The 19,468-nt window shown below is 32.0% G+C and overlaps 1 protein-coding gene across 1 annotated transcript; it reads right to left on the reverse strand.

Moving 5' to 3' along the window:
- Window positions 1-12,790, reverse strand: LOC134259246 (uncharacterized). Its single transcript, XM_062741848.1, has 13 exons — window positions 12,652-12,790; window positions 11,952-12,104; window positions 9,450-9,552; window positions 9,136-9,248; window positions 6,835-6,925; window positions 6,570-6,700; window positions 5,082-5,178; window positions 4,688-4,806; window positions 4,151-4,202; window positions 3,100-3,221; window positions 2,864-2,969; window positions 2,350-2,492; window positions 1-330 (listed from the first exon to the last, which is right to left on the reverse strand). The coding sequence occupies exons 2-13, from the start codon at window positions 12,001-12,003 to the stop codon at window positions 251-253; spliced, it is 1,209 nt and encodes a 402-aa protein (XP_062597832.1). The 5' UTR covers window positions 12,004-12,104; window positions 12,652-12,790; the 3' UTR covers window positions 1-250.
- Between the last annotated feature and the right edge of the window lie 6,678 nt (window positions 12,791-19,468).

A 19,468-nucleotide genomic window follows, 5' to 3' on the forward strand; every position in this document is an offset into this window, starting at 1 on the left:
TTTCAACAATGTGTGAGCATGAGTTCAGATTTGAATTCTAGCTAACGTTCTTTATAATAGAAAACATTTACCAATATAAATAAATAAATATCGGACGCATTCTAGAGAAACTAATACTTCCATAGGATTATTTACGTAAGCAGTTTTACACTATGCACTCGTTTTAAATACAGCCAAATTTACAAGAAAAATTGAAAAAAATTTTTAAAAAATGTAAAACATTGTAATAAACAATATTGAGGTAGTTGTTTTAGAAGGAAATGCTCATCCATGTTAGGAAACCTGTAAGAACGAGGGTCCACAAACCTGGAAAATATGTTCTCCCGTCACCTGAAAAATAATTGTATTTTAAATGCATAGAAAAAATGTTGTAATCCTAAAACCTTATAGAATTCACTACAGATGCAATAAATTATTCACAATCTATTACATCATTACGTTGGAAAATCAATATCCTTGTTTTAATTTGTTTGATTTATTGTATTTTGTGGTTTAAATTTTCTCAGTCATTTGGGGAAGTCACCATATACATGTACCGATGAAGGGCTTCAATTTTTTAACCCTGATGTTTTAGAGATCCGTGATTTCTCTGCTCCTGATTTGTATTGTTTGTATTGAATTTTGAATTCGAATACTTTTCGTTAATCTCCTTATTTTCAACATTTCATGGCTCTCAGGGGGCTACTGTGCTGTTATGCCAACGCCCTGGCGACAGGAAGCTTCCGTTTCAATTGTCTCATCCACAAAATCCTGACCTTCACTTCTTTTGAGAACAGTCAATACACATGCTTATATGTACGTCTTAGGTTTGATAAATTGATTTATAGAATGTTGTTTAAGGAGGCTAGAGGGTCAATAAATAATCTTTTAATTAAACACCAGATATAACTTATTTTTTTAGATATATCTTAAGCCGTCAACTATCATTTGGCAAAGAAAAATTTCATAAATTTTAGTTTTAAAATTCACACTCGCACGCTCACCACCGCTAACATGAGGCACATCTATTTTGAAGACCCACCTCTACCCCAGCATTCCTATCCCTTAATATGATGATTAATGTGTCTGGTAAAATTATATATTTTATTTCAACTGTTTAAAATGTATTTTGTTTTGATAACTATCTTTTTGAAAACATTTGTCTTTTTGATGTACCATCTTTTGCTAACTTTTTCTTCTGATGTTTGCCTATTTTATTTTGCTGTGCCCATCTTTTTGCTAACTTTTTCATATGATGTTTTGATTGTCTTGTCTTACAGATACTTTTTCTAGTCATTTTTGGGGGATCAGACATTAACATATTTTACGTAACTGATAACCAAAGCTTGTGAATCTGATCCCCTTCTTGTTTGTTAAATTGTTCACATTTATACCGTCATTTTAATAAATGACATTATTCATCAACATGAAAGTGTTTTATTTCACTTTTACAAAATTAGCAAAAACAAGCTGCGGTGATCTTGCCTATAAACATTAGAAGACATAAAGGAGATCAAAACAGTCTAAAAATGGTCAAAACCACTTAGCTCCTTTAACGTCCCAATTTGAGAATTTTTCACTCATATGTTGTTATATACTGATGAGGAGCTTCACATTTGGACCTTTACTCGGCACTCAGGATCTTTAAGCAGTGATGGATCTTTCTCGTGCCAACGCCCGCCGTGACAAGGGGCCTCGGGTTATAAGGTCTTATCCGAAGGACCAGCAACATTCACTTTAAATTGCCGAACGCATGGCGAATGAACAGTTTCTATCTAATTTTTATCGATTTAGGTCAGTCGCAGATGAGATTCAAACTCAGAACCTTCTATCCACGGAGCGAGCGAGTTATCCTGATGCCATAGGTTTGACTGTAGCAAATAATTCTTAATCGTACATCCCATTTTAAATCAATTAACTTTATATTTAGATATTTATGATAATCAAGAAATTGATAATGATAAAACTTAATTTGATGTTGTTAAGTTCACTTATTGTATTCAAAAATATATTTCAGCTGAACCCATGATCAACCTATACATTTAAAAAAAATAATTGTTTAACCCTTCATGAATTAAAGCGGATTCCAAGAGAGCACAATTTCACCAATCTACAATTTGTAAATAAAAGCAAATTTTATTTTTTACCATATGGCATGGCATGTTTTTCCTGATTTTCACTGACATTGATAAACAAGATTTAATCGTTTTAAAAAATCTTCTCGGACAAAGACAATTTGGACAGTTTCTTTTGGCAGTTATTGTTACTGATAGCTATGTACAACTTCTTTGAAGTGTCTGCGAAATCACTGAACTGAAAAGAAAGCAAGCTTGTAATATATCCTTATTTTACCGCCAATTTACAACTTACTTGATTGACACTGGATGCCACCTTCACGCCTTGAATTCAAACTCGCAAGTGTTTTAGCAGTTTCTGAGACAAATTCCTTAATTTCTTCATTATCACACGTAGGTAAAGCCATAGTAGCACATGATGAATAATCTGATATTCTTCTGTGATATCATATAAAAAAAGAGGTAATCAGATTTTTGAAATATATATATAACAGTCTTTATGTGAAAATTGTACCAACTGCAAGGAGTACTTATTTGAACCTACATAAGTCCATGAAAAATTATTCGTGACCATGAACATGTAGCTTGCCTTATTTGGGTACTATATCTTTACTCTAGGCCAAAAAAAACATTATCAAAATATTAATAAATAATTCTTGTAGAATGCTTAGGATATCGGTACTTTACTTTTTTAAACTAATTATTGGAATGAAAAAAAATTACAAACTAGAATTTTTTAAAAAAGAAATCGAAAACTATGTTTCTGTGTTAACGTAAGGAAAATGCTTTTTTGGAATAGTAACACTTACTTGCATTCATTACTTTCCGTTTCTTTTTGCAACGGTGGTCTTAAGAATTGCTTGCAGTTCTGGTAAATTTTGGAGCTGGCAAGACAAGTCTTGAAGGAATTCATACCTTTCAAAGGCCAATGATGCAATTTTAAGAGGAAGCATTTTTGTATATTTTATGATTTCTTTTCTTTTTCAAATTTTAAATCACTTCAAAAATATATTTCCCCCATACATTAAAAAATAAAAACTCAGACCTGTCTTCCTAGATATGTCAGAACAAAGATTTTTCAATCCCTTAATTTTCCTTTGTATGTCTTTATTCTGTGGACAATTCTCAAGTTGGGATTCCAGACACAATATAGATCTCTGTATGTCACTAAAAGATATGTCATCATAAGTTTTTTGAAGTTTTTTCAAATCATAATATAAGTTATCTCCACAATAAAAATACTAAGGACCTCGCCCTTTTTTTCATAGTTTTAAAACAGTGTTTATATTCTAAATGAAGCCATACTGTAAAGTTGTTACAAGGAAAATAATAAAAATGAATACAAATTATTGTAAATACAAAATACGAGGGCTTCAAAAATTACGCGGACTCTGCTATTTACTCTTACAGACGTGATATAATTATGAAAATTCACAGAAATATGTATTTTAAAGATTCCAATAAATTTTGAGCAAAATTTCTGTATTTTAAAAAAATGCTACTAAAATTATTGATGTGTTGATATTGCTGATGAAGAGGTACGGAGCACGCCAAAAAATTTGAAACAAAATCACGCGGAATCCAAAACATAATTCATTATTTTTTCTATAATTTGCGATATTTGTCGATACTTTTCTCAAATTATATTATATTGTTCTAATAATTATGTATTTAGATTTCTGACGTGATACCTGGAGTACTTACAGAAATATAGTGATTTTTCTCCGATGCGATTCCGTGAAAACGATTGTGAAAATGACGTCTCCTGAATTGACGGAACACCACACTTTTGTTAAATTATGTGTAGTTCTCGAGATATCGCCAACATAGATCCAGAATATGCATAATGAAAGCTAAATAACATATTTCTTTATAATGCCTGAAGCGTCCAAAATTTCGCTGCTCCGTGACTTAATGATATGCCCTGATAAATCACCCAAAATTGATAGCAGTTTACAACATTTTGATATGAAATTTTGAAGACCATATAAGTAAAGATTCTTATATATTATGTATAACATTTTGTCCGATTATGTCGTCAAATATTTTTTCTGTGCAACAAGTCCGCGTAATTATTGAACGGCCCTCTTACTTACGTGCAGTTCTCAATTGGAAAATCCAATCCATTTAGACATCCGCCCTTACAAACTAAAAATAGAATACAGTAAATAATGTAAAGAGCGTCAGTACGTTTTTTTCAAAATTTTTATTCCTAAAAATATTGACAAAAAAGCCCCGTGAATTATTTTCACCTAAAGGTTCATAATTAATGTAAGATAATTTAAAAGAATTCAAATCACCATTAATGCAAACATGGAACATACAAATGCACCTTACCCTACAAGTATATTTGAGTTTGATTTAATAATCTTGTAGCTTTTTTTAAAGATAGAAACACATGACAGATATTCCACACTGGGTTCTGAACTATGGGCAATCCAGCAAATAATTTTACAATTTTGGAAGAAGACTTTGCTTTAATAGGTTTACAAATCTTTGATGAATATGTCAATTTAATCTTTATTTTTAAAAGGAGATTGTTCTTAGAAACAGTACATATTTTATACACTAAAGTAACTGGTGGAATATTTGAAGAAATTCAGTCATATTAATATTCTAAATCTTGTCCTTACCAGCCTTGCATGCTGTATGAAGCTGCTGTATTGCTGGTTTTGAAATTTTAAATATTGAATGATTCTTGCAGCCTGATTCAAACTTGGTCACACACAACATTGTTGTAGAAACAACATCACTGTAAAATAAAGGTGCAGTTGTATTATTTCTTGAACCTCTCTTCCTTTCATAAATATATTTAACTTACAAATATAAAATGAAATGGAATAATACTCTAAGGATCTATGTATACAAATTTCTGTCATACTGATGCTGAATGCCTGGCTTATGATGTCTGTCACCCCAATGATTTTTTTTTTTATATAAAAATCAATCAATTAGGAAGAGATTATCTAATGCCTTACATTGCTATGATTTTAGATTTTTAAAAGCTGTATTTTTGTCTGTACCTACCATCCATATTCAACTTTTTTCGTATTAGAAAGCTGCCATCCTGCTTCTTCTAAACAACTTCCAAAGCCCGTAACATTACAGTTTTCACTGTCCATAACTAGAATTTCAAAAAAAAAAAAACAAACAAGAAATCTCTGTGAGCCAATGCTCACTAGTAATACCCCCGCTCTGATGTAAATAAGCACTATCATGTTAATATATATACACAAGTTCAATTACAGGCAGATGCACAGAAAAATATGAAGTTGACATTAGATTCATATCAAAATTAATCCCACCATATGGCATGCCTTAACAAAGGGTGTAATAAAATTTCAAGCATCCGCTATGAATAGCTGATAAGAAAACTTGTCACACACAAATTTGTTATGTGTAAAACAACATCACTGTACAATAAAGGAAGTTGATATCCAATTTGAAAATATATTTAATTACAAATATAAAATGAAATGGAATAACCTCAGAGAAGATTTTGTTACAATTTTAAGCATCTACAACGAGTAGTTGCTTAGAAAACTGTGACGAAAATTTTTTTATGAAATAAAAATCAACAAACAGGAAGACAGATTGATCTAATGTATACCATATGGCTATGATTCAGAGAAGATTTGTTAAAATTTATTTTTGACTGTCGATGAGTATCCATATTCAACTTTTGTTATGTATAAAACTGACAGACCCACAGACAAACAGGAAGTTGATATCCGATTTGAACATTAAAGTTTTCACTGTCCATATGGCATGCCTCAAGAAGATTGTGTTAAAATTTCAAGCATCTACGATGAGTAGTTGTAAATAAACTATCATGGAATATATATTGTGATGTATGAAATGGACAGATGCACAGAAAAATAGGAAGTTGATATCCGATTTAAGCGAAAATGTATCCCACCATATGACATGCCTCAGACAAAGATTGTATTAAAATTTCAAGCATCCACTATGAGTAGTTGATAATAAAACTGCGATGAAAATTTGTGATGTATGAAATGGACAGACGCACAGACAAACAGGAAGTTGATATCCGATTTAAGCGAAAATGTATCCCACCATATGGCATGCCTCAGAGAAGATTGTATTAAAATTTCAAGCATCTACGATGAGTAGTTGCTGAGAAAACTGCGAGGAAAATTTGTGATGTATGAAATGGACAGACGCACAGACAAACAGGAAGTTGATATCCGATTTAAGCGAAAATGTATCCCACCATATGGCATGCCTCAGAGAAGATTGTATTAAAATTTCAAGCATCTACGATGAGAAGTTGCTGAGAAAACTGTGACGAAAATTTGTTTCGGACGGACACACAGACACACGGACAGACACACAAGGGTAAAACAGTATACCCCCCTCTCCTTCGGAGCGGGGGTATAAAAAACGGAGCAATTACGTGATGTTTAACAACACTTCAGTTTCTGCTTATATCAATTTTTATCTAGGACAAATGAGATACAGACAACACCGTAAATAACTGTATTTTGTCATTACTTGGCATTACTCCTCCGACGCACGCCATCGTCAGCTGGGTATAGGCCTCATCCAACATGGAGAACATTATGTTACCCTCACAAGAGGGTCTTTGTGTCTCTACACAGTTCTTGAATATCGGATATTTTTCACTGCCAAGAAATAAATATAATATCTTTGCAAATCTGCAATTTAATAATTTTTTTTAAATTTATTTGTATGCTGAGACATATTTAAAATATTAAAAATAACTGCTAAAGAAGTAATTGTTTTAATTTTTTAGTACCAGTTGTTGACATTCTGTGGGGGCTGGTTACTTCCGGTTAGTGCTATACCCAATATGGCGTAGCATTTGGTGGGATCACAGCTTGCACCGCCTAAAATTGTAATAAATTTGGTAGTTTGAATGAAGAAATGTTGTGAAAATCTTTAATAAATGATGTTCCACCGAAACAACTTTTTACCTTTAATTTTTTTAAAAGGAATATTAATATTTTTTTCAAAAGAGAATTGATGACCATCATTCAAGGTCAGCTAAAAATTAAGATCGTGAAAATGCTGACTTACATTTCACATCAGACACGATAGTTTTCGCCACAACAAAGTTCATTTAAGGAATAACTGTCTAGTTTACGATTTGGTGTACAATGAAAATCTGTTAAGCATTCATCCTTTACGGTTTGTTGATTGGCATAAATGAATTATAATTAATCAACGACTTATAATCGTTATAAAACTGCGGATTGTTAATTTTTCACTAAGAAATAAGAAAAATGATTTCCAAGTACAAAAATATAAATCATATGGCCATTAGTGTCCAACCCTAACTTCAGAACCGGGGTTCGACGACTTCACTATTTCGGAAAAGTCATTCTTGCTCATAATTTGTCCGCTCAATGCACAGTGGTAAAGATGAATTTTGAAATATTTATTTATTTTAACTACTGTAAAACAAATAAGAAGCCCAACCAAAAAAAAAAAACAAACCATGAACTTCACAAATTTGATGGAGGACTACACTCATGTCAAGAAGTCTTTAGAAATATTTTATAATTAATGATAGTTTAAGCACCAGCTTAGGGTTAAGGGATTATAAAATCCACAGTGATTTCCTTTCATCTAACTATTTGTCATATATGTCAAAATTGCACAATAATCATAAAATAAAATTTTTATAAATAATTGTCGACATTTCTGAAGTGCGGAGAAAATTAGCACGAAGCGTCTTATGTAGGCATAGTCTAAAACACAGACCACGTTGTATATCAACAATTTTACTTTCTCTTTTTAAACAAACGTTAAAATGCCGTGTATATTTATACATTTCCTATGGAAGTTTTTCAAAAAATTGATGATCAAAGGGCGACAAAACCTCAGCAGTAAATCACCTGAGTGCCTTAGGTGAGCTAAAATTATATATTGTAAACTATATAAATTTTACTTCCACATGTTCCACCAGACATTTGTATGAAACTGCGTGCAGAGACGCAGAGGTATGGGCATTATACATATAATATTGTACATGCATTATGCATGAAGAAAATCGGCAATGTCGCATGCAAGTATTTCATGTCACGAGGTTATTTTAACAATGAAATTTTGGATTTTTTTAAATCGTTTGTACTAGGTTATATGTCAAAATTGATGAAGTCGTTTCAGTGGGTCCGCAGAAGCTGTTCAAACGTTAACGCACGACGATCAAAGGGCGACAAAACCTCAGCAGTAAATCACCTTAGTGCCTTAGGTGAGCTAAAAATATTTTCTAAACTATAAAAATTTTACAAGCATATTCTGTAATTTACGACGGCGTATTCGTGCCATTTTAACAATGTAGATTTTTTTAAAAATCGTTTGTACGATTTATTAAATCGTTTGCACGATTTATTAAATCGTTTGTACAATTTAATAAATCGTTTGTACGATTTAATAAATCGTTTGTACAATTTAATAAATCGTTTGTACGATTTAATAAATCGTTTGTACAATTTAATAAATCGTTTGTACAATTTGTTAAATCGTCTGTACAATTTATTAAATTGTACAAACGATTCATTAAATCGTACAAACGATTTAATAAATCGTACAAACGATTTTTTAAAAAAATTCTACATTGTTAAAATGGCACGTCGCAGTAATTAATTGTTAAGGTAGTTTAAATTTTTTGGTGGAGATAGAGATGCAGGAAAGATTCTTACTTTAAATAATACACATTTTTAGGAAAAGGAAAGTGTTCTACAGAACCAAACGTCGGTAAATTACGAAATCAATTGACATGCAAGCCCATATTCGTATACCTTTGGACTGTTTCGCTATTATACAACTCCCCTCCAAAAAATGAAGCCAAAGAAAATGAACGTTGCTTTACCAAAAAATCCCAGAATAAATAAATTAAAAATATAATGTTAATATTTTTAAAAATTTGACTCGATATAAAATAATTCCAATGAATGACTAAAATAGAGATACTTTAAAAAATCAAAGTATTTAACATTTTAAATATAAAACAGATTAATAAATGGAGTGTCATTTTTTAATACAGGCTATAGCGAAAAGATTTATCTTAAAAGTTTTGTAGTGAAATATTTACCAACACAGAAACCGCTTATCTCAGAAAACCCTGCAACCATCTTTTGGAAAATTGGGTCAGACTCACAGGAGCTCCGGTAGGGGGCAATACAAGCGTCTGTAGTTTTGTAAGCTCTGGAAACAAGACAGATATATTTGTATATATGTAAAAATTGTTTTAAAATTAAGCTTTATGATTTCTTTTAAAATCGTTAATAATTTCCTCAATAGATTTACATAGGTATTTCTACAAGCGTATTACTAATTTTTTTTACTCTTTAATAATACATAAGATAATGTATCTTATTATAGGAATAGGAATGCAACATTACTCACTCGCATGCTGTTTGCAAATCTGTCGTAATTTGTTCTGAAGGTATATTTTCATTTTCCAAACAACGTATCACCCCTTCAATGTTACATTGTGCTTGGATCAGAGCTAAAACATCGTGGAATTTACATTTTGTTAAATGTTGAGAAACCTGTGGTTTCAAATAAACAACATTTCTCTGTATCGAAAAATACATCTAATTCATGACACTATCAAATAAAAAGAAAATGCTTGCTCCTTTGAAATAACGATTGGAAAGGATAAGTTAACAAAGCTTTACTTCAAAATTGATAGGAGTTAAAATACTTTCCAAAGTAGAATTGACCGTTGAATGGGTCATTTTTATAATATGGAGAAAAAGTCCTTTTTTTTTTTTACAATAAAGAACTTTGAACTACCGGTATTATTTTCTAATAAACATTGATCTTTCATTAAAATTATACAAAGTACAGAAATGTCATAATATTTGCGCATTATGTAATCAAAATAATGCTGCAAAAAACATTCGAAAACATCTTTCAAAACAGAGATAAACTCATTGTAACAATTTCAAGGAATATAATCATATAACATATTTCCTACAACAATTTTTATTGTAAACTGGGACAGTTAAAACATCTAGCTCCCTAAATATGTCAACAGGCGTGATATAGACATTAATTAATGTAAAGGTCGCTGAAGGTACACAAGGTTTAATATAGGAAGGTATAAGTCACCAACAACTCCATGTTTCTTTTAGATCTGTCACACAAAAAATAAACCTTTTAAAAATTAACGAAATGCGTTTAAATGTATATGGACCTTTCTATGTGTCAGCAAGTCTTGTTTCTGTGTTCTAAGTTCATAAGAAAAATGTGTCCAAAAGTAATTAACAAGTTTTAAACAATTAGATTTAGGTCATATTAAAGGATATTTTTAAGAACTGTCTTCCGCATAAATAGGCTTTCTATGGAGGCACTACTGTTACAATCGCATGTTCATACAAAATCAATACATTACAAGTTTTAATTCCTGTAGAGATCTAAGTCATTTGTAGTGATATCTCTTCCGTGCATTGACGATTTGACAGGATCATTTTATATTCAGGAGTTCTTATAAATCTTTTCTTCATCAAGATTGTAATTATCATTAATTTACATTAGTTAATCATGTAAATTCAAATATATTTCTTTATTACTTAGTTTTAACATTAATCTGGTTGTGTTAAAAAACACCACATACAAATACTTTGGAAACAAAATATATAAAAAATAATCGAAAATGGTGAACTTATCAATGAATATAAATATAATTGCAATAATGCAATGGAATCGTGATTTTACGCCGTTCATTCAAACATGTTTCATTGAACTTTTACATTTAATATATTCTGAAAAAAATGATGAAAATCATGTATTATATAAATATAGCCCTTTGATTAATATATATCGACTTCACAGAAAAGCATAACCGAGCACGAAGTGCGAGGTCGATATGCTTTTCTGTGAAGTCGATATATCTATGGATTGACCGAATTAAAGGGCTACATTTGTTATATTATTTTTTACATAGATTGACAATACAAATTATGAAAATATTTGGAAAAGTTTTCTCCCTTTAACAATTAGAGACTAGAGATCAAACTAAATTACACCGTTTAATGTAAATGCGTTTCCTTTATATTGATGGAGTGATTTAAACGATTTACTTATTCAGAATACTTCATTTATTTGATAAAGTTTTGTATCAATATTTGACACACATATCGAATATGTTTTAATTAATATGAAGTAATCCTAATCCAATGCCTTCTTTTGTCTCATCAAATACAAAACATTGAAAAAAAGTTAGTAAAAGTTGAAATAAATATTTTTTTTCTACAAACATCAAACCATACACTGTATTAGCTTTGATTGAATACAGTACTATTTTGTTTCACGGAAATTATCTCCATTTTAAGAAACCTCAAGTCGATATGCATTTCAGATTCTATAAATAGTAACTCAAGTCTTTATGCTGTTATATACTAAATCATGTGATCAAGTTTGAGCCAATCAGAGAGCTGGGAATAAATGATAAAAATAATATATGTTTAGATACAAAGACAATATAAAGGTTTAAATTGATTATAATTATAGAGGATTGTCCATTGTATTATCTAAAAACTTAATCTATAGGTACATAGTTTGAATTCATGATAAAAACGTTATAATGAACAATAATCACATCAATGAAATGTATTTTACCAAGTTAATTTAAAGTAAGTACATGTACTCTTATCGAGATTGAAAAAAATGGCAATGTATCTTTTTATTCATTAACAAGATATCAGAGCATAATAAAAACCATATCGTGAGTCTATATGATTTATAATAATAAAAACTCAGGGCCACCACACAGCGTACATGTGTGTACACTTAGATACATCCATACATACGTGTCCTAAAGAGTTGTTCCTATACTATAACATGTATTAATTGCATTATGTTTTGTTTTTCTTTTCTTTACTACTTTTATTAAGTTCTTACCTGAAAGTGTGAGCGTTATAAAAGATACTTCTAGTAAAAACTTAGAACTCATGATGTTATTCTTAACACACGTAAAAAACTATGGCTGACCGCGGTCGACTGTCTCCAATGATATTCGTTTTGCTGTTTGACTGGGGCTTCAGTAAGGGAGTCCTTAAACAAAAGTAGAACGATTTAATATGCAAATATTTTTCAAATATTATGTTTTCGAAATTGACATTCACTTGTATTACTGATATAAGATAGCATAATTTAAGAGAATGGTGTATTAACTGTATGTGTATACTTTAATTATTTCTGGAACAGCGAATAGAAGTAGGTGGAAGCATATTGTTCCGTTTATAATATTGGATCGAAGAACTTCTCGAATAAAATTTGAGCAATTTCATACAACATAATTTTTTTTAATGTAACATGCCTTTGCCATGGAAACAGTTGGAAAGTTAAAAGTATTCACTTGCTATGATTAGAAGCCCTGATTCATACATTCTCTTGAGAACATTGTGAAACAAAGCATGACGTATCTATAAATACAGTGTATGGGATTCCCTGCTCATAATCATACGCTGTGCACTAAGAGCTCGAGGTTGGAAGGGAGGGGTAAAATGAAGAAAAAGGGCAAAATAATCAATTCAGGAACACATTAACATATAAAAGTCATGGTTTGTCTCTACAAAATGGAGAGTTTGATTTTACGTACCTCATTCACAAAAATGGCCGTCGTGCAAGTCTCCCTGAAATTCATTGATGACTAAGATTATGTTACGTAATTGCTTATTGTATGATGCCTGTGCTAGCAGAAACACTGCAGCAAACGGATCCCGCTCTACAAATATGGATTTCTCATGTTCACACGCTAAGGCAAGACTTACAATATTATAAACAACATTTACATAAAATTCATGTATTTTAGCCATAAACATTGCACAATATTTAACAGATTATTACTTTAGCTATAGGACTTTGAAATAATTTTACCGACCATTGCATTCACACTTCTAGGAGGAGGTTAACAGAAGCATTTGCGGATATTTTTATTATCTTATTTGAATATATTCTGTGTACCTTTCAATATCCGAAGTGTATGGTTTTATAAAAGTAGATTGAACTTTCGGTGCAAGGTTTTCATTGGTTAAGAAATAAATGTCAACGAAGTTTTGTATTAAGAAAAATAGAGCAGTGTTCTATTCCGAAGGGCCGGTGTCAAGACGAATAATGACCCCCATCGAATAATGACCGGGGGTCATTTTTCGACAGCGAAAAATGACCCCCGGTCATTATTCGACGTAGAAAAATGACCCTTTTGCCCGTAGAAAAAGTGTCACCACCCTAAAAATTTGCAGAACCCACGTGAAGAAAAATGACCCCGTAGAAAAATGACTCCCTGTGGATTAAAGCTGAAATTTTTAGGGGGCAAAAAAAATTATATAAAGAAGCATATTGGCCGAAATGCTCACCTGAGCTTATTTGGAATAAATTGATGATATGTTGATCTTATAACATACGATTATAGCTATATTTTAAGGTCAGTGCGATGATTCAGAATCCAAAGGAGTAAAGATTTTTCGAGCTCGAGACTAAATGGTTACATGTAGGTACACATTGTTTTTCGATGGTGGAAATCATCGTACTGAAAGAAAACATCAGCAGTATCACATATTATTATATCCTTCGCTTGAAAATTTTTAAATATAATGGTACCCAGAGTAGGGTCTTCTCACAAGAAATACAATTGCAAAATAGGAAAGCCCTAGCATCACTTGTTCAAAAATAATGGCTAAGGATAAGTGTTTGAAAGGTAGGTCAAACTCAAAGGTCAAAGTTGATGGTTTCTTATGGGAGGTTTAATGTAACATGGATTACATTTGTGAAGTATGAGAGTACTAGTATCTACCATGTCTACAGTTAAAAAGTTATAGCCAAAGTCAATTAAAAATTTGGCATTTTTTTGTAAAATGGGACAAACTCCAAGGTAAAGGTCAAAAGGTCAAACTTGGTGGTTCCCAAAAGTAAAGTCTTGTCACATATTGAATATGAAAGGCATAGCTACAATAAATGAAAAATTATGGCCAAGGTTAAAGTTTTTGCTGAGAATCAGACCGCCAGATAGACAGACAGACAAACAGAAGGACACGATAAAACTATATACCCCCGAATCTTCGATTACAGGGACATAAAAAGAAATGATCTTCAATTAACTTTTCAAATTGTGATACAGTATACAGAAGACATTACAAAAATGAAAATGTTTGGTCTGATTTTCATATTAAATTCTCTGAAAAATATACTCAGAACTTGGTAAAAGGTCGGAGTAAAACAAGAATTAAGAAATGTAATGAATACTGTGTGCTAAATCAAAAGGTTATGCCTACATGTATAGTTTTTGCATTAGAATGTGTATTTTACACTAGCCCATAGCTTTACAGAGCATGTATTTAGGTGTTATATCCACCCCACCCCCTTACTTATTTTATAGGAGAAAGTCGATTATCAACAAAAGCAACAAAAAAAACTACCCTACCTTCATTTTTCTTTAAGGAGGGACTAAAAATAAGCTTAAAATAATCTACTATTCTACTAATTTTCAACTGTTACTTTGCCACAATACTTTCAAGTATACCCCCACCAATATTTAAAGTACATGTATGCTTTAATCATGGCGAAGTAAATTATGATATGATAGAGCTTGTGTGAAGGCTTAACTTCATTTCAGTATTTTATCTAGATCCTCTTTCAGCATTATTGAAAGGTATAGAATTTTATTTATATGTTTGCTTTTCATTTATTTTTTTATTTTTGTTTTAATTTAATGTATTTATTTTTTTTGGGGGGGGGGGGTAAAAATTTCCTCCTTTTTCATTGTAAAAAAGGATTTGCCAAACTTATACAAGCTAAAAGTTGAGATAAAGGAAAAATTAATTTTTCGGTTAAAGAGTATTTGGACCTGATTGTTGCATGGTTTGATTTCTAAAAACAAGTGGAATATCATTCTTTAAGCAAACACTATAAGGAGGAAATTAAAAAGAAATTTTATTACTTGACAATTAAAGAATCTCTTTTTCACTTTAAAGGGGGTCATTTTTCAATGGTGGTCATTTTTTATAGGAGTAATATATATAATATAATGACCCCTATGACACTTTTTCTGCAAAAAATGATTTTTTTCTACGGGTAGGGGGTCATTTTTTGTCGTTGAAAAATGACCCCCGGTCAGTATTCGATGGGGGTCATTATTCGTCTTTACACCGGTACACACGGTAAGGCTTGCCTTATATTACCATTACACGCCAAGTTTGGACTTTCAGTAAGGCGTGGTATTCTCGACGTTACCTAATTAGCTTCTGAAATTTACACAGCTTCCCTTCGCTGTTGAAATATACATGTGATAGAAATGCGGCCGAATGTCAACTGGTTTAGTAAATAGCCAATTAAAGTTGAACTCTCTCACGGCACAGAGGTGGGGCATAAGTCGTCTCATCGTTATCAACAACAATTTTAAGTTCCTAACGTTATTAACTTCTTAACCAATGAGAATCTACTAGTATTCGCTATTACGTAGCGCCGAGAAAGTCACGTCCTACTGAAAGTCCAAAGATAGGGTAAAATACTCCTAAGTCTAAAACCGTACGTTTTTCAGGACGTGCGGCTCTCGTGTCTACACACTAAGGCAAGACTTACAATATTATAAACAACATTTACATAAATGCCATGCGTTTTTAACTATAAACAGTGCGCATTATCAAACAGAATAATAGCTTACTAGCAGTTTTACCGACCAAGGCATCCACACTTCTTAACAAGGATATTTTCATTATCTTACTCGAATATACTCTGTGTTTTCTTCAATATACCAACGTGTACGGTTTTATAAAAATAGATTGAACTTTGGGTAAATGGTTTTCATTGGTCAAGAATTAAAGGTCAGCTAAGTATTGTATTAGGAAATAGAGCAGTGTTCTATTCTAAAGTCAGACTTGTAAGGCTCTAAAAAACGTGTATTAGAGAACACCAAACACGTTACGAACGAATATCTGCTTTACGAACGGTAAACTTGTTTACATTGTGATTAGCTGTGTTACTGACGAAACGTACGGACGAATCACACGTAAAGAAAAACAAAAATTATTTGTAAATTTGTTAAGTATAGGGGGTTAAGTATAGCAGAGGGGGGTTCCAGGGGTTACAACCCACCCCTTTTAATTTTGTACAGAGAGAGAAAGAGAGAGAGAATAGCTTTTCTGTAATATGGATATTTATATGTCTTATCATTTGGATTTTTTTAAAAAAATCGCTGTACTCTCTGTATTATAAGATCTAAAAGAATTTAAAATCTGTAGATTTACGCTTATTTTGCTTTCCTCCGTGTACCTTCACAACCCCGTCTAAGGCCTCCGAACATCCACAAGTAACATGTAAGGAAGATTCCAGCGAACCTTAGCTATACCATTTTTGGACCATCTTCAGAAGAACTAACCTTTAGAAGTATACATCAATATTTTTAATCAATATAGAAAACTGTTTAAATGTTTCTGTGGTATGCAGAACGAGGGTGCTCACTTTTTCTGAGAATAATCTTCTGCTGCAGTTTTAGATAATATATTTTGTTTTGGAAGCTCCATCCACATCGTTTGTTGCCGGAAAATACGCAGATTCGAGACTGAAAGTAATGTACCGAACAAAAAAGTGACAGGAAGCCCTCCTCTACCCCCTCCAAATTTTAAAGTGTGGTGCGTAGTTTTTTTTTGTTATATTTTTGCTTGTCAAATGTTTTTGGAGCTCCCTTTTTTATAAATTAAGCTACGGACTTGAAGTGGCCACGGTGTGATTCTATGCATGAGTGCTGGGTACACCGACCTGGACCTCCCCCCTTTTAAAAAATTGCTGGACCCGCGTATGTTAAAGGATGACCTTTGTTTATTACGATAATGTCTTGTATATACCGCGCCAAATTCACAAAAAAAAATAGCTAAACATAGTTTCACAGTCGAAAAACTAGGTTTATCGGTTGTAAACTATAGTTAACGTTAACAAGTTGAACGTTAATCTATGTTTTACATCTGTAAACCATAGTTGCAATAATCTATGTTTCAGAACAGTAAAATATATTTAATACTGAAAACAATCATTTGCGATTGTAAAACATATATTATCTGAATATATATTAACAGTTTCATGATTTGTAAACTATGATTTACAACTCTTAACTATAGTTCACGATCTGATAAATATTGTTTCACGATTTGTGAAACTATGATTTAGAAATCTTAGCTAGAGTTCACGATTGTAAATTATAGTTTACAGACGAAAATCTATTTTTATCAACAAAATCTATTGTTAAAGTTTAATTACAGACAGATAAACCTAGATTAGCATTCGTGAATTATAAATATTGTTTTACAGATGAAAACTATAGTTAAAAAAATGTTAACTGTAAAACTACGTTTAGCTCATTTTTGTGAATTTGGCGTGCCATACTTACAGGATGTAACAATTATCGATACGACGAGCTGAGCACAATTTAACAATAGATTCAAGTTCCCATCTAGGCTGTCGATATCAAAAACCCGACATAAATATCATAACTCGATATTGGTCGTTAATATCTAACTAGGAAGACTAGAAATATGTACTAGCAGTTAAACTGTCTCGATTCAGCGGCGGATCCAGGAATTTCAAAACGTGGGAAGTCTGGGGGCTGCCAGTGGGTCCAAGACAAAGTCCTGGCGAGGATCCAGAGGCGAAGCTGAAACTGAGGAACTCTCTGTCGATTTTAAGATAATACAAATAAAATTAAAAAATCATATTAATTGGGGAGCGGCGCACGCCCGGCGCGCTGGTGCTGGATCCGCTCTTGAATTAATTACGAAATAAATATAAAGCGACTGATAGAATGTATAAACTAGTAATACTGTTAATATCGTCTCGTCGAGATACGTTCGTTCGTTGCGTGTTTGGTGTTCTCTATTAAGGGTGTACACACGGTAAGGCTAGAACTTAAGTTCCTTGACTTATAAGACAAGCCTTACCGTGTGTACTGGCCTTTACCGACGACATGGCCGACTCAAGTATTTAAAAGGAAATCACCTGTTTCTATTAATTTTATAGATACATGCACAATTTAAGATCAAACTACATGTATGTAATCATTTGTGGGACAGTGTTATATTTTCTTAGTTGCAAGTTTGTTACATGACAGTCATTTTACTTGTTCAATACTCCTATATATTCTAAACAAGATTTTTAGAAAATTTTAAAAATAAAACAAGCTAGCAGCTACATGTAACACTTTGGCTCATTAAAGTAGTTTAAGACTGTTTTTCCCAAGATACTTTCAAGGTGTAATGATTTATTATATATCTCTTACATTATTTATACATGTACTATAAAATAATAAAATAATTTAAAACATAGGAAAAATGCAGAGAGAGAGAAAAAAATAAAAGTATTAAATAAATACGATATAGACTCTGTGAGACTCGAACTCACGATCGTTACATCTACGTATACAAGCCAACAATCATACCACTACGCCACGAAGACATGATAATCATACGTACAAATTTAAGACAGATTGTTGAATCTTAAAATAATTTGAGAAAAAAAATTAAAGACATATTTTCAACATTTTCAATATGAAGACCACCTTTAACCAAAATCCATGTAAATGTAATGACATGCAGTCATATCCAAATAAAATTATTCCGAAGTTGCTTTTCTGGTTATGGGTGGTTAAGGGTGGTCTTTTGTTACAGTTTGTCATTGTTTAGGGGGATACCTCAGTATTTACTATATTCTCCATATAAACTGAACGAATTTTATATCTATCAATGAGGGAACTCTTAATATTTGAATATAACTTTTGTTTGATTTACTTTAAGGCATGTATAAACTGACGTTGTATGACAAAATTTTAGTTACACAATGTAATTACTACTTAAAAAATCACTACTAGAGTAGGCGAAAGTGACTATCAAATGCGCTATTGCTCTTAAAGCATTTTTTTTTAAAGAATTTTCCTCGATAAATATTTTTATTCAGTATTTGTTATCAAGTGCTACTTTCTATATGTTATTCAATGATATATTTATAAACTGTGAAAGCCTCAACTTTATAAACCATACAGTTTTGGAGCTATTGTAAAACAAAAATGGGCATGTTGACTTTTGATAAAACCTTAAGGGACTCCGATCCTCAGCCAGGAAGGACAACTCTTCAATTTATAATTTGATTCAAAAAGTCTCAAAATGAAGCTTGAATTGATTGATTATATACCGTTTAACGTCCCTCTCCAGAATATTTCACTGATATGGAGACGTCACCATTGCCGGTGAAGGGCTGCAAATTTAGGCATTTGCTCGGCACTCAGGGCCTATGAGCAGGGAGGGATCTTTATCGTGCCACACCTGCTGTGACACGGGGCCTCGGTTTATACGGTCTCATCTGAAGGACCGCCCCATTTAGTCGCCTTTTACGAAAAGCAAGGGGTACTGAGGACCTATTCTAACCCGGATCCCCAC

The sequence above is a fragment of the Saccostrea cucullata genome, unplaced genomic scaffold (assembly GCF_032062105.1).
Source record: "Saccostrea cucullata isolate Sc308-1 unplaced genomic scaffold, CSIRO_AGI_Scuc_v1 ctg1352, whole genome shotgun sequence".
NCBI lineage: Eukaryota > Metazoa > Mollusca > Bivalvia > Ostreida > Ostreidae > Saccostrea > Saccostrea cuccullata.

Bases quoted from the DNA above. Each gene is read 5' to 3' on its own strand.
- LOC134259246 (XM_062741848.1), bottom strand. From the start codon at position 12,003: ATGAGTTCTAAGTTTTTACTAGAAGTATCTTTTATAACGCTCACACTT. The intron at 9,553-11,951 runs GTAAGAACTTAA...ACGATGTTTTAG, and splicing joins TATAACGCTCACACTTTCAG to CTCTGATCCAAGCACAATGT. The intron at 5,179-6,569 runs GTAATGACAAAA...TTGAAATTCTAG, and splicing joins CGTCGGAGGAGTAATGCCAA to TTATGGACAGTGAAAACTGT.